This window comes from Chanodichthys erythropterus, chromosome 15 (genome assembly GCF_024489055.1).
Source record: "Chanodichthys erythropterus isolate Z2021 chromosome 15, ASM2448905v1, whole genome shotgun sequence".
In the NCBI taxonomy this organism is placed as follows: domain Eukaryota; kingdom Metazoa; phylum Chordata; class Actinopteri; order Cypriniformes; family Xenocyprididae; genus Chanodichthys; species Chanodichthys erythropterus.
In genome coordinates, this window is record NC_090235.1 from 10,559,510 (window position 1) to 10,573,454 (window position 13,945).

The 13,945-nt window shown below is 45.0% G+C and overlaps 1 protein-coding gene across 1 annotated transcript in view; it reads left to right on the forward strand.

The window, feature by feature from the left end:
- The window catches only part of LOC137037132 (macrophage mannose receptor 1-like), a 31,285-nt gene extending 17,701 nt beyond the window's left edge, over window positions 1-13,584 (forward strand). The window contains exons 12-15 of the mRNA XM_067410955.1: window positions 223-294; window positions 392-546; window positions 12,812-12,921; window positions 13,024-13,584. Coding sequence (XP_067267056.1) covers window positions 223-294; window positions 392-546; window positions 12,812-12,921; window positions 13,024-13,198 — 512 coding nt within the window. The 3' untranslated portion in view covers window positions 13,199-13,584. The remainder of the gene's footprint in view (window positions 1-222; window positions 295-391; window positions 547-12,811; window positions 12,922-13,023) is intronic.
- The last annotated feature ends 361 nt before the right edge of the window (window positions 13,585-13,945 follow it).

Below are 13,945 nucleotides of genomic sequence, written 5' to 3' on the forward strand. Positions count from 1 at the left end.
TTTTTTTTCAACCATTTGTTTTCTCCCTTTTCATAACTGTTTCTGTACTAGTCATGGCTTACAGACAACTACACCAGACTGCATTTCTCTTTCACACCCATGACACAAGTTTAAACAATATTTCTGCACACTGAACCAAATTTTGATTAACTTCAAGAGTATCATGGTCTGAAGAATGGATCATTTTCATCCTGATTGTTTGTTTTTGACCTTGTCATGCAGATTACAAAGAACAGTTCGATGCGCTCCAAAACCAGCATGAGGAGACACTTAGAAAGCTGAACAGATTCAATCGTACGTCTTATGATTTGAGCCTTGTGCAAAGTTAAAAGACATTTAATGAGTCTGAAACAATTGAATAATTGAATTGTCACTACCTCTTTCTCAAAAGACAGCACAGGTTGTGCACTTTGTTCCATCCACTGGATTCATTTTGGGGGAAAGTGTTACTTCTTCTCCACAGTCAAGATGAACTGGACACAGAGTCGAGATCACTGTGTGACTCTAGGAGGACATCTAGTGATCATAGACAGCCAAGCAGAGCAGGTGTGTTCTGCAGTTCAACACTTCATATACAGGTGCTGGTCATATAATTAGAATATCATCAAAAAGTTAATTTATTTCACTAATTCCATTCAAAAAGTGAAACTTAAGTATATTATAAAATAAGTATATTATATTCATTCATTACACACAGACTGATATATTTCAAATGTTTATTTCTTTTAATTTTGATGATTATAACTAACAACTAAGGAAAATCCCAAATTCAGTATCTCAGAAAATTAGAATATTACTTAAGACCAATACAAAGAAAGGATTTTTAGAAATCTTGGCCAACTGAAAAGTATGAACATGTACAGCACTCAATACTTAGTTGGGGCTCCTTTTGCCTGAATTACTGCAGCAATGCGGCATGGCATGGAGTCGATCAGTCTGTGGCACTGCTCAGGTGTTATGAGAGCCCAGGTTGCTCTAATAGTGGCCTTCAGCTCTTCTGCATTATTGGGTCTGGCATATTGCATCTTCCTCTTCACAATACCCCATAGATTTTCTATGGGGTTAAGGTCAGGCGAGTTTGCTGGCCAATTAAGAACAGGGATACCATGGTCCTTAAACCAGGTACTGGTAGCTTTGGCACTGTGTACAGGTGCCAAATCCTGTTGGAAAATGAAATCTGCATCTCCATAAAGTTGGTCAGCAGCAGGAAGCATGAAGTGCTTTAAAACTTCCTGGTATACGGCTATGTTGACCTTGGACTTCAGAAAACACAGTGGACCAACACCAGCAGATGACATGGCACCCCAAACCATCACTGACTGTGGAAACTTTACACTGGACCTCGAGCAACATGGATTGTGTGCCTCTCCTCTCTTCCTCCAGACTCTGGGACCCTGATTTCCAAAGGAAATGCAAAATTTACTTTCATCAGAGAACATAACTTTGGACCACTCAGCAGCAGTCCAGTCCTTTTTGTCTTTAGCCCAGGCGGAGACGCTTCTGACGCTGTCTGTTGTTCAAGAGTGGCTTGACACAAGGAATGCGACAGCTGAAACCCATGTCTTGCATACGTCTGTGTGTAGTGGTTCTTGAAGCACTGACTCCAGCTGCAGTCCACTCTTTAAAGAGTTTTGTTTCACAATCCTCTCCAGGGTGCGGTTATCCCTATTGCTTGTACACTTTTTTTCTACCACATCTTTTCCTTCCCTTTGCCTCTCTATTAATGTGCTTGGACACAGAGCTCTGTGAACAGCCAGCCTCTTTTGCAATGACCTTTTGTATCTTGCCCTCCTTGTGCAAGGTGTCAATGGTCGTCTTTTGGACAACTGTCAAGTCAGCAGTCTTCCCCATGATTGTGTAGCCTACAGAACTAGACTGAGAGACCATTTAAAGGCCTTTGCAGGTGTTTTGAGTTAATTAGCTGATTAGAGTGTGGCACCAGGTGTCTTCAATATTGAACCTTTTCACAATATTCTAATTTTCTGAGATACTGAATTTGGGATTTTCCTTAGTTGTCAGTTATAATAATCAAAATTAAAAGAAATAAACATTTGAAATATATCAGTCTGTGTGTAATGAATGAATATAATATACAAGTTTCACTTTTTGAATGGAATTAGTGAAATAAATCAACTTTTTGATGATATTCTAATTACATGACCAGCACCTGTACTTCTGCATACCTCCTTTTACTTATGTAACATTATCTATTTTAGCTAAACATGAAGAAAAAAGTTATAGAAATTAGAAACATCGCAAACAATTTGTCATAAGTGACAATTTATGCAGTACACAATGCCAAGCTTTAAGAATAAACTAAAGCAGAAGTGAAACAGGAAAGATCTCTGATAGAAGTCTCTGATGGCCTCAAAAGATTGGGTGAAAGTTAATATCTTGTTCACCACAAAAGACTTTTGAAGAAACCAGGTGCGGCTCTTTCACTGACTGAAAATGGCATGGAGGGAAACAAACGTCAAATTTCAGCTTAAAAAACAAAGTAGTTTCAGCAGTGGAGCATCATGTTATTAGGCAGCATTCTAATGAAATTGTTGCTTGAAGATTACTAAAATAAACCATTATTTAGTTAGAATAACATGCCCCGATTAATCATTTTCAATAAATCCAATAGTCAATTTTGTTTTCTCAATGACTTTAAATATTAAGCTATTTATTTCTCTGCTCCAAACCTTATTGGTGTGGCGACTGGCCATCTGGAGCACCAAGAGTTTTCCTGGTGAGCCGCTGTACAATGTGGGCCGGCCCATTGCTGCAGGCAATGTATAAAGAATGAATTATAGTAAATTTACATAGCCTATCCTTCCAACAGCCCAGATGAATGTCCCGCGCGGCCCACTTGAGGCAAAAATTCTAGCATGCTCAGACTTTTAAAGGGGACCTATGATGCAAAATTCACTTTTGCATTGTGTTTGGCTATAATTGTGTGTTGGCAGTGTGTGTACAGAACCACCCTATAATGATAAAAATCCAACCATTCCTTTTTTTTTTTTTTTTATCCCCATAAATCATAAGCAGTGTCTCTGAACAAGCCGTTTCCAGATCCCTGGTAATGTGGCGTCACATTAGCCACAGGCCCCGCCCACGAATGTTGACAGACGCTGCCATTTTAACACTGAACCGCCCTGAGCGAGTTCACAGCGAGTTGTATACAGTCCGCCATTGCTGCATTGACAAGAATGTCTCCCATTCCTATAACATTTTAATTGTTCTGTAGCTGGATGGATTAATCCACATAGCTCTCTACATTTACTCCCTAAATCTGAGCTGCTGAAGACGAGGTGGATTCATTTTGTTTTCGAAAAAAATGCTCCCTCAACGCCACCGAAATTCAATTATGTCTGCACGAATCATTTCACACATTTCACAATCATTTGGCCATCATTCGAACGGGGTGCGGTACAACAGGCTTGTACTAATATAGTGGAAGAAGACAATAAGTTATAACCATAATTGAACTAAACTATACCTGTTCTATCTCCATGGTATGGAAGCCCGTTTCCGCCACATTTGAGTAAAAAATTTAATTCTGTAAGTCATAATAATGAGAAACTTTCTCATAATTCTGACTTAGCATCTCATTATATTGAGAAAGTTTCTCATAATAATGACTTAGTATGTCAGAATAATGAGAAAATTTCTCGTAATTATGACTTATTTTCTCGTAATAATGACTTAACATCTCATAATAATGAGAAACTTTCTCGTAATTATGACTTATTTTCTCGTAATAATGACTTAGTTTCTCATAATAATGAGAAACTTTCTCGTAGTAATGACTTATTTTCTCATAATAATGACTTAGTATGTCAGAATAATGAGAAACTTTCTCGTAATAATGACTTAGTATCTCATAATGACTTAGTATGTCAGAATAATGAGAAACTTTCTCGTAATAATGACTTAGTTTCTCATAATAATGAGAAACGTTCTCGTAATAATGAGAAACTTCTACACATGCGCATAGCAGTGGATCAGTGACACGCTAGCGACATCTGCTGGTCAAATGCGAGAACTCCGCAATCATGGCACGTTCTGCAAAAGTGTAATCTATTATATCATTAAATAAATAACATTATTGATAAATTATCAGTAGCCTGTATGAGACGGGATATAGTTGTTTATTCATTTGTAACATTCATTTGTATGTTTGTGTATGAACAAGCAGAAACACAGAGTAGTGATCCATGGATTTCAAACAGATAGAAGAGGAATGATAAGACAGCACACTACATATCCAACTCTGTTAAAGAACGCTTCACCTGGACAGCTGTCTTTTGCATACATTCTAATGAGTCATAAACATCTTAAAATGTGTTTTCTGTAGGAATATCGCTGGAATGAAGGTTTATGACTGGCCAAGTGCTTTAGGACCCGGTTTATATTAGAAAAGCTTTCCAGTGCCTATGTCTAGGCAAACCTGCACATCAAATAGCCTATAGACTCATCCGCGAAATACGTGTTAACGTTAACACATAAACCCACACATTTTATGAAGACGTTGCACTTGAACTAAACGAATAAATGTCATATTCCTTCATTAATCTGATAGTTTTGAAAGCCTTCGCGTTCATGCAGCAGTTTCCACCGTTACCACGGAAACCACTCTGCGTTCGTGCGCATGGAAAAGTATTTAAGATATACTGATAATTTATAACTGATGTTATTTAATGATACTATAGACTACACTTTGTATATTACACTGAATTTATCAAAAAAGAGGTGCACGAATGCAGAATGTGCCATGTTTGCTGTTCTCGCATTTACGAGCCTTTGACCAGCAGATGTCGCTAGCGTGCCACGCCCTTCTGCTCCGCTGCTCTGCGCATGCGTAGAAGTTTCTCATTATTATGAGAAAGTTTCTCGTTATTATGAGAAACTAAGTCATAATTACGAGAAAGTTTCTCATTATTATGAGATGTTAAGTCATTATTACGAGAAAGTTTCTCGTCATTATGAGATGTTAAGTCATTATTACGAGAAAGTTTCTCGTTATTATGAGAAACTAAGTCATAATTACGAGAAAGTTTCTCATTATTATGAGATGTTAAGTCATTATTACGAGAAAGTTTCTCGTTATTATGAGATGTTAAGTCATTATTACGAGAAAGTTTCTCATTATTATGAGAAACTAAGTCATTATTACGAGAAAGTTCCCTTTCGATACTTCACTCGTACTGCGTATGGGGAAAGGTCTCCTTTTTCCCCGTTACTGAAGCCTTTTTCAATAACGCAGTGTAACTGCATCGTCATTGGTTCACTCATAGACAAGTTGTTGAACCAATGACGGCGTGGCATAGCTGCGCGACCTATGGCGACAGAGCGCGCGAATATTCCCGCCGAAATGGGCGGGGCTTAGGGCTATATAAGCGGGCGTCTCGCCATAGGATTTCAGTTCTCTCTCCTTCAGTGACGACTTCACATCGCTCCTCGCTGATCTCCGGCTGAAGCCTTCGCCGCCTTGAAGAAGCTCGCCTGGAAAGAAGCTCTCGCCGCCGTCGAAGAGGCTCCCGCAGCGGACTGCTGAGCTCGCCGAGGAAGAAGCGCCGGCGCCCTCGTCGACTGCCGCCTCGAGCGCCGTCTCGAGCCGCCCGCCTCCCGCTTCCGCCCGCCTGCCAGCCCGTCTCCTGCCGCCATCCGGCGCGCCTAAAAGAGCGAATTTCCCGCGGTTTATTGCCGCTCTAAAAGAGCTTCCAACAGCGGTTTTCACCACTCTAGCGGCCCTCGCCGCTCTAAAAGAGCCCCTCAAACGCCGTTTTCACGGCGGCGGCGTTGTTACAAATGCCGCGCCACTCGTGTGGCACATGCAGAGCCCCTCTGCATGATGACGACGGACACGGTGAGTGTGTCGGCTGCCTGGGCAGACCCCATGCAGAGGCAGCGCTCACTGGGACCTCGTGTTCTCACTGTGAGAACATGAGTCTCGCCTCTCTGCGCTCGCGGATCGCCTTCTTCAGTGAAGGCGATCTCGCCGCTCGCGCCCTCCCGTCTTTTTCCTCCCGCGAGCCGGCTAGGAAGAGACAGCGGGGCAGAGCGGGGCTCACCCTCTCCCCCGAGAGAGCAGTCCCCCGTCCTGTTCTCCCGCCCTGAGCTGCGTCCCTCGGCAGATGCGAGCGACATCTCTTTTGGCGGTTCTGAGGACGAGCCGCTTGATGACTTCATGTCTCTCGCGGCCTCTGAAACCGAAGGTTGGGCTGGTGATTCTGACCCCGCCCGCCTTTCCTCGCTGGAGCCCATTGACTGCAAGCCGGGTATGGATGCCGAGCTCTTCCGCATCCTCTCGAAAGCTGTAGAGGTTTTGGACCTCGAATGGGCTCCACCAGAGGAGCCATCACGGAGCAGGCTCGATGAGTGGTTCCTGCCGGGTTCCCGCCAGGCCCCTCGTCAACGCGCTGCACCGTTTTTCCCAGAGGTTCACAACGAGCTGACGAAGTCGTGGCGCGCCCCGTATTCTGCCCGCCTATGTACTACACATTTATCAGCTCTCACCTCTGTGGATGGCTCTGAAGAGAAGGGTTACGAGCATCTACCGCCCCTGGACGAAGCAGTGGCGGCTCACCTCTGTCCCCCCACGGCTGTGGGTTGGAAAACTAAGAGGGCCCTTCCATCCAAGCCCTGCAGGACCACTTCTGCCCTGGCTGGCAGAGCATATACGTCCGCGGGCCAGGCTGCCTCAGCGCTGCACACCATGGCTATTCTCCAGGTGTTTCAAGCGAAGCTCCTCCGTTCTCTGGATGAGTCCGGCGTTGATGCACCTGCCTTCCGTGACCTCCGCAGCGCCACTGACTTAGCCCTGCGTGCCACAAAGGCCACAGCTCAGGCCATTGGACGATCCATGGCCAGCCTGGTCGTGCTTGAGCGCCATTTGTGGCTCAACCTGACCGAGATTAAGGAGATGGACAAGACGGCCTTTTTGGATGCCCCGGTCTCTCCTTCTGGTCTCTTCGGGCCAGCAGTAGAGGGCTTTACGGAGCGTTTTACTGCAGCACACAAGTTGTCTCAGGCTATGCGACACTTCCTGCCAAAACGCTCTAGCTGCACGCCTGCTTCCAGCCGCCCCAAGTCTGCGCCGGCTCAGCAGAACAAACCTGCCCCCTCTACCTCTCAGGCAGCACCATCCAAGGAACAGCGCCATCGTAAGCGCTCCTCCTTCCCGAGGCAACGTCAGGGACCCCGGCCTAAGATTACGCTGGACCCGACGCCTCCTAAGCCCTCCTGATGTTTCAGGAAGGAAGAGGATGGGGTAAAGTCTCGCCACGGCCGGACCACCCCAAAAGCTCTTTCGTTCCACCCCCCCTCCGCCTCGTTCAGCTCCGGGCGTGGGAGATATGTTCAGTGTTGTGCTAACTGGGCCCAGTGCTGCGTCCATGCAAAACGCCATTCTTATGGCGAACACTATGAATATTCTACCTTCTCTAAGAAAGAGCGAAGTTCCTCTTCCACTCTCTCCGGTGCTCGGGCCCCCGATTGGCGGCCCGTCACCCGATACCATTCAGCCCCTTGTCACGCGGGCCGAGGCCTGGCGGGCCATCCCTGGAGTGTCAAGCTGGGTTCTGGGAACCATAAGTCGAGGCTACTTGCTTCAGTTCGCCCGAAGGCCCCCGCGCTTCAGCGGGGTGCTTCAGACTTCAGTCAACACAGACGACGTTTATGTCCTCCGAGCCGAAGTCACGTCTCTTCTGAGGAAAGGAGCTATAGAAATAGTCTCCCCCTCAGAGAGCAATTCGGGGTTCTACAGCCGTTATTTCCTAGTTCCCAAAAAAGATGGCGGTCTCAGACCCATCTTAGATCTCAGGCTCTTGAACCTCTCCCTCATGAGACGGAAGTTCAAGATGCTAACGCTGAAGCAGATCCTCGCGCAGGTTTGCCCCGGGGACTGGTTCTGCTCGCTGGACCTGAAAGATGCATACTTTCACATCCAGATAGCCCCCCATCACAGGCGATTCTTGAGATTCGCGTTCGAGGGTGTGGCTTACCAATATACGGTCCTTCCATTCGGACTGTCCCTAGCTCCTCGCACTTTTACCAAGTGCATGAACGCGGCGCTTTCCCCACTGAGACAGATGGGAATCCGGGTTCTCAATTATCTCGACGACTGGCTCATCCTAGCCCAGTCACGAGCCGAGCTGGAGCATCACAGATCCGTGCTACTCAGCCACTTGGAGTGCCTGGGTCTCAGGGTCAACTTTGCCAAGAGCTCACTGCTCCCCAGCCAGTGTATAACGTTCCTGGGTGCGGTTTTCGACTCAGTCCGTATGACGGCTGTAGTCTCTCCAGAGCGCGCTCTGGCCATTCAGCAGCTCGCGGCATCGGTCAGGAACAGAGCCTATTTCCCTCTGAAGTTTTTCCAGAGGATGCTAGGGCTGATGGCTTCCGCCTCCCCGGTTCTGCAGCTCGGCCTTCTTCGGATGCGGCCTCTGCAGTACTGGTTGAAGTTCCGGGTCCCTCCTCACGCCTGGCGGCACGGCCGCCTGCGTCTCAGGGTCAATCAGGCCTGTTTGGCAGCTCTGAAACCCTGGATGAACCCTGTATGGTTCAACCAAGGGGTACCCCTACAGGCGGTGTCCAGAAGGACGGTGCTCTCAACGGATGCGTCCAACACAGGTTGGGGCGCTCTTTGCGAGGGCAGACCGGCCTTCGGCTCGTGGTCTCACGAGGAATGCCATCTGCACATCAACTGCCTCGAGATGTTGGCAGTGATTCGAGCCCTTCATGCGTTCCAGGCACACCTGACAGGGCGCCACGTCTTAGTCCAGTTGGACAGCATGTCAGTGGTGTCATACATAAATCACCAGGGCGGTCTTTCGTCCAGCCGCTTATGCGCTCTGGCGAAGCGTCTTCTGGAATGGGCATCACCGAGGTTTCAGTCGCTCAGGGCGACTCACATACCCGGGAGAACAAACTTGGGAGCAGACATGCTATCTCGGAGCAATGTCCCCTCAGACGAGTGGATGCCCCCCCCCCCAGACGGTTCTCATGATCTGGGAGTTCTTCGGAAAGGCAGAGGTAGACCTCTTCGCTTCAGAAGGCAACTCTCACTGCCCAATTTATTTCTCGAAGGAGGAAGATGCGCTGGCCCATGCCTGGCCCAGCACCCTCCTTTACGCTTTTCCCCCGATCGCTCTGATCCCACAGGTCATCAGACGAATCAGGGAAGACAAGCACAGAGTCCTCCTGGTGGCCCCGCTCTGGAGGAGCCAAGTTTGGTCCTCAGAGCTGTTCAAGCTTTCCACAAAAGCTCCGTGGCCGATCCCCCTGAGACGGGACCTCCTCTCTCAGGCGAACAGGACGATTTGGCATCCCCAGCCAGAACTCTGGGCTCTGCACCTCTGGTCCCTCGACGGGAGCCTGCTGACCTCCCCCGGGACGTGCTGAATACCATTTCTCAGGCGAGAGCTCCGTCCACGAGACGCCTCTACGCCCAGAAATGGTCGGTCTTTGTTGACTGGTGTTCTACACGCAACATAGACCCAGTGGAGTGTGACGTGTCTCCGATACTGTCTTTTCTCCAGGAGCGTTTGAATCTGGGTCGCACACCTTCAACGCTCAAAGTTTACGTAGCAGCCATTGCAGCGTTTCATGCTCCTATTGCTGGCCAGTCAGTGGGACGAAACAACCTCGTGGTGCGTTTCTTGAGAGGTTCTAGGCGATTAAATCCTCCTCGTCCTCTCACTGTTCCCACCTGGGACCTCTCTTTGGTCCTCAGAGCTCTTAAAGGGCCTCCCTTTGAGCCACTGCGTTCAGCTGACCTCAGGCCCCTGACGCTCAAAACCGCTCTGCTACTTGCACTAGCATCGGTTAAGCAAGTTGGTGACTTGCAGGCCCTCTCCGTGAGCCCTGCATGCCTTGAGTTCGGGCCCAACGACTCCAAAGTCGTTTTGAAACCTAGGCATGGCTACGTCCCTAAGGTGCTCTCGACTCCATTCAGAGCACAGGTTATTTCCCTCTCAGCGCTTCCTCCCTCGTCGGACGAGCGAGAGCTGGAACTACTCTGCCCTGTCAGGACATTAAGAACCTACGTTGATCGATCACAGCCTTTTCGGCAATCTGATCAGCTCTTTATCTGCTTTGGTGGCCGCACCAAGGGGTCTTCGGTCTCAAAGCAACGTCTTTCGCGTTGGATAGTTGATGCTATTGCTCTTTGTTACTCCTCTATGGGCCTCGACTGCCCCATAGGAGTTAGAGCTCACTCTACTAGAGGAATGGCTTCCTCTTGGGCCTGGTCTAGTGGAGTTTCGATTAAAGACATCTGTGAGGCGGCCGGCTGGTCCTCGCCATCCACTTTTGTCAGATTTTATCATTTGGACGTCCCGACCTTGCAAGCTCGGGTCCTCTCGGTATGATCCAGTGGCCTCTATCGAGCTCCGCTTCATGCCACTCTGGGAGTTAACTCCCTTTTTGTAGTGTAACGAAGGGTTCGACGGCTCCGGCCTTCTCACTTGTCCTCTGGTTCCCTCGCGGTGCCCAAGACAAGTCCAGTCGTTCCCTGCCGTGGCACGGCGCGGTTGAATTCATTCCCCATACGCAGTACGAGTGAAGTATCGAAAGGGAACGTACTCTGTTACTAACGTAACCTCGGTTCCCTGAGATACGGAACGAGTACTGCGTTACATGCCGTGCCACGAGGCTGCGGCTTCAGTGTCGTCGCTTCAGTCGAATGACCTGAAATCCTATGGCGAGACGCCCGCTTATATAGCCCTAAGCCCCGCCCATTTCGGCGGGAATATTCGCGCGCTCTGTCGCCATAGGTCGCGCAGCTATGCCGCGCCGTCATTGGTTCAACAACTTGTCTATGAGTGAACCAATGACGATGCAGTTACACTGCGTTATTGAAAAAGGCTTCAGTAACGGGGAAAAAGGAGACCTTTCCCCATACGCAGTACTCGTTCCGTATCTCAGGGAACCGAGGTTACGTTAGTAACCGAGTACGTTTCTCGTTATTATGAGATGTTAAGTCATTATTACGAGAAAGTTTCTCATTATTATGAGAAACTAAGTCATTATTACAAGAAAGTTTCTCGTTATTATGAGATGTTAAGTCATTATTACGAGAAAGTTTCTCGTTATTATGAGATGTTAAGTCATTATTACGAGAAAGTTTCTCATTATTATGAGATGTTAAGTCATTATTACGAGAAAGTTTCTCGTTATTATGAGAAACTAAGTCATTATTACGAGAAAGTTTCTCGTTATTATGAGATGTTAAGTCATTATTACGAGAAAGTTTCTCATTATTATGAGATGTTAAGTCATTATTACGAGAAAGTTTCTCATTATTATGAGAAACTAAGTCATTATTACAAGAAAGTTTCTCGTTATTATGAGATGTTAAGTCATTATTACGAGAAAGTTTCTCGTTATTATGAGATGTTAAGTCATTATTACGAGAAAGTTTCTCATTATTATGAGATGTTAAGTCATTATTACGAGAAAGTTTCTCGTTATTATGAGAAACTAAGTCATTATTACGAGAAAGTTTCTCGTTATTATGAGATGTTAAGTCATTATTACGAGAAAGTTTCTCATTATTATGAGATGTTAAGTCATTATTACGAGAAAGTTTCTCATTATTATGAGAAACTAAGTCATTATTACGAGAAAGTTTCTTGTTATTATGAGATGTTAAGTCATTATTACGAGAAAGTTTCTCATTATTATGAGATGTTAAGTCATTATTACGAGAAAGTTTCTCGTTATTATGAGAAACTAAGTCATTATTACGAGAAAATAAGTCATAATTACGAGAAATTTTCTCATTATTCTGACATACTAAGTCATTATTATGAGAAACTTTCTCAATATAATGAGATGCTAAGTCATAATTACGAGAAAGTTTCTCATTATTATGACTTACAGAATTATATTTTTTTACTCAACTGTGGCGGAAACGGGCTTCCATTCCATGCAGCATGTATTCGCAGTTTCTGACATTATAGTGCATCCTGACTGAATCCTGACACCGAGAATGAGCTCTTGAAGCTCCGCCCTCTTAGGCTGATCGCAGCAGCTCATTTGCATTTAAAGGGACCGCACTGAAATGGCGTTTTTGCTTACCCCCAAAAAGTGGCAATTTTAACATGCTATAAAAAATTATCTGTGGGGTATTTTGAGCTAAAACTTCACATACACACTCTGGGGACATCAGTGGCTTATTTTACATCTTGTAAAATGGGGCATAATAGGTCCCCTTTAAAAGTGCTCATCAATGTCAAAATGTTTGAGATGGCCAATCAAATGAGCCTAGGCTGAATAATTATAAGTGTCTTTATTGACACTTACCCCGGATTTTTGAATGGTAGTGTATCACGTTTTCCACAAAAAAGAAGCAGCACAAATTTTTTCAACATTGATAATAATCAGAAATGTTTCTTCAGCAGCTAATCTATTGTAGCGTATTGTGTTAGGCCTATATTTTTATGTGAGTAGTCAGCCCAGGCTCAGAAAAATGTACCTGTTGGAACATTTTTGCAAAACGGAAATACATCATGCCATGTACGTTTTGTGAAATGTCCACTGAGTGGCACTAAAACTTTCTTTTTTCGGAAACAGATGAATGTCAATATGGTATGTTTTTATTACTTTGGTTTTACACGTATCACGGTAGTTCTGATGTGAAATTTCCAGTGACTAGCGCTAAACTTAATGCTTCATTACATTTTAAAATAACGTACCACCAACACCTAAACCCACTTGATAGTGTTAATAAAAGCTAATGTGACATAAAAAGAATGTGTAATCTTTTTAGCCCCAGTTCACCCCCGGTGGTCTTAGACAATAACCTTGTTTTCTTCATCAGGATTTTCTTACCTCTAAAGTTAAAGTGACTCACTGGATTGGTCTGAATGATTTGGACACTGAGGGACACTGGTTTTGGGTGAACAACCAGCCACTTAATGATTCAGTAGAGTAAGAGCTTCTTTAATCTTGACAATACAACCTCTGCACAATACATGAAGGTAATAGCATGTTGCTACCAAACAGAAGCTTTTTGTTTTTTTGGTTCTTTAGATTCTGGATGAAACGAGAGAATGGAATCAGTGAGCCTGATAACTGGACAAAAGAAGATGAAGCCGGTGAAGACTGTGCAAGTCTGGGACATCCAGCAGGAGAGACAGATTTCTGGACTGATGCTTTCTGTTTTGAAAAGAAAAGATTTGTGTGTGAAGCTGCTGCAGCGGTTTAATTCACAACTCCTGAATAAACCTAAAAGTTAGCATTCTGTCATTTACTCAAACCGAAAGACATTTTGAAGAATGTACTTGCAGTGGTGCCCCTGCCCGTACGCAAAGTATGCACACTGCATATCACCAGCATTTCAATATGTATTCTGTAACTTCATTTCTAAATCATGTACGTCAGTAATAATTTATGCCAATTATAAACAATGCTGTCAGTCTAAGTCTGACTGTCCGTGATAGCTCTGCGCTGGATTTTGCATTTATAGGTCAACCGTTCAAATAAATGCAGTATTAAACTCAGTTCCTGGAGGACCACAGCCTTGCAGAGTTTAGTTCCAACCCTGCTCCAAAACGCGTATCTATGGTATGCAAATAAGCGTGATGGACTTAATTACACTCTAAAAAATGCTGGGTTAAAAACAACCCAAGTTGGGTTGAAAATGGACAAACCCAGCAATTGGGTTGTTTTAACCCAGCAGTTGGGTTAAACGTTTGCCCAACCTGCTGGGTTGTTTTATTTAAACCAACTATTGTTTAAAAATTGCTATATGGCTAGCTTAAAATTAACCCAAAATAGTTGGGAAATTAAAAACCAGATGCAATTAGAGGCAACAATAATAGACAAAAGGTGAATGTTTATTAATAAGCTTTAATATTTTATTAATATAAATTTAATAGTTTAATAGTTTATTAATATAAATTTATTAATAAGCAATTTAATAAATGTTTATTGTTTAATAATTATTCATTGA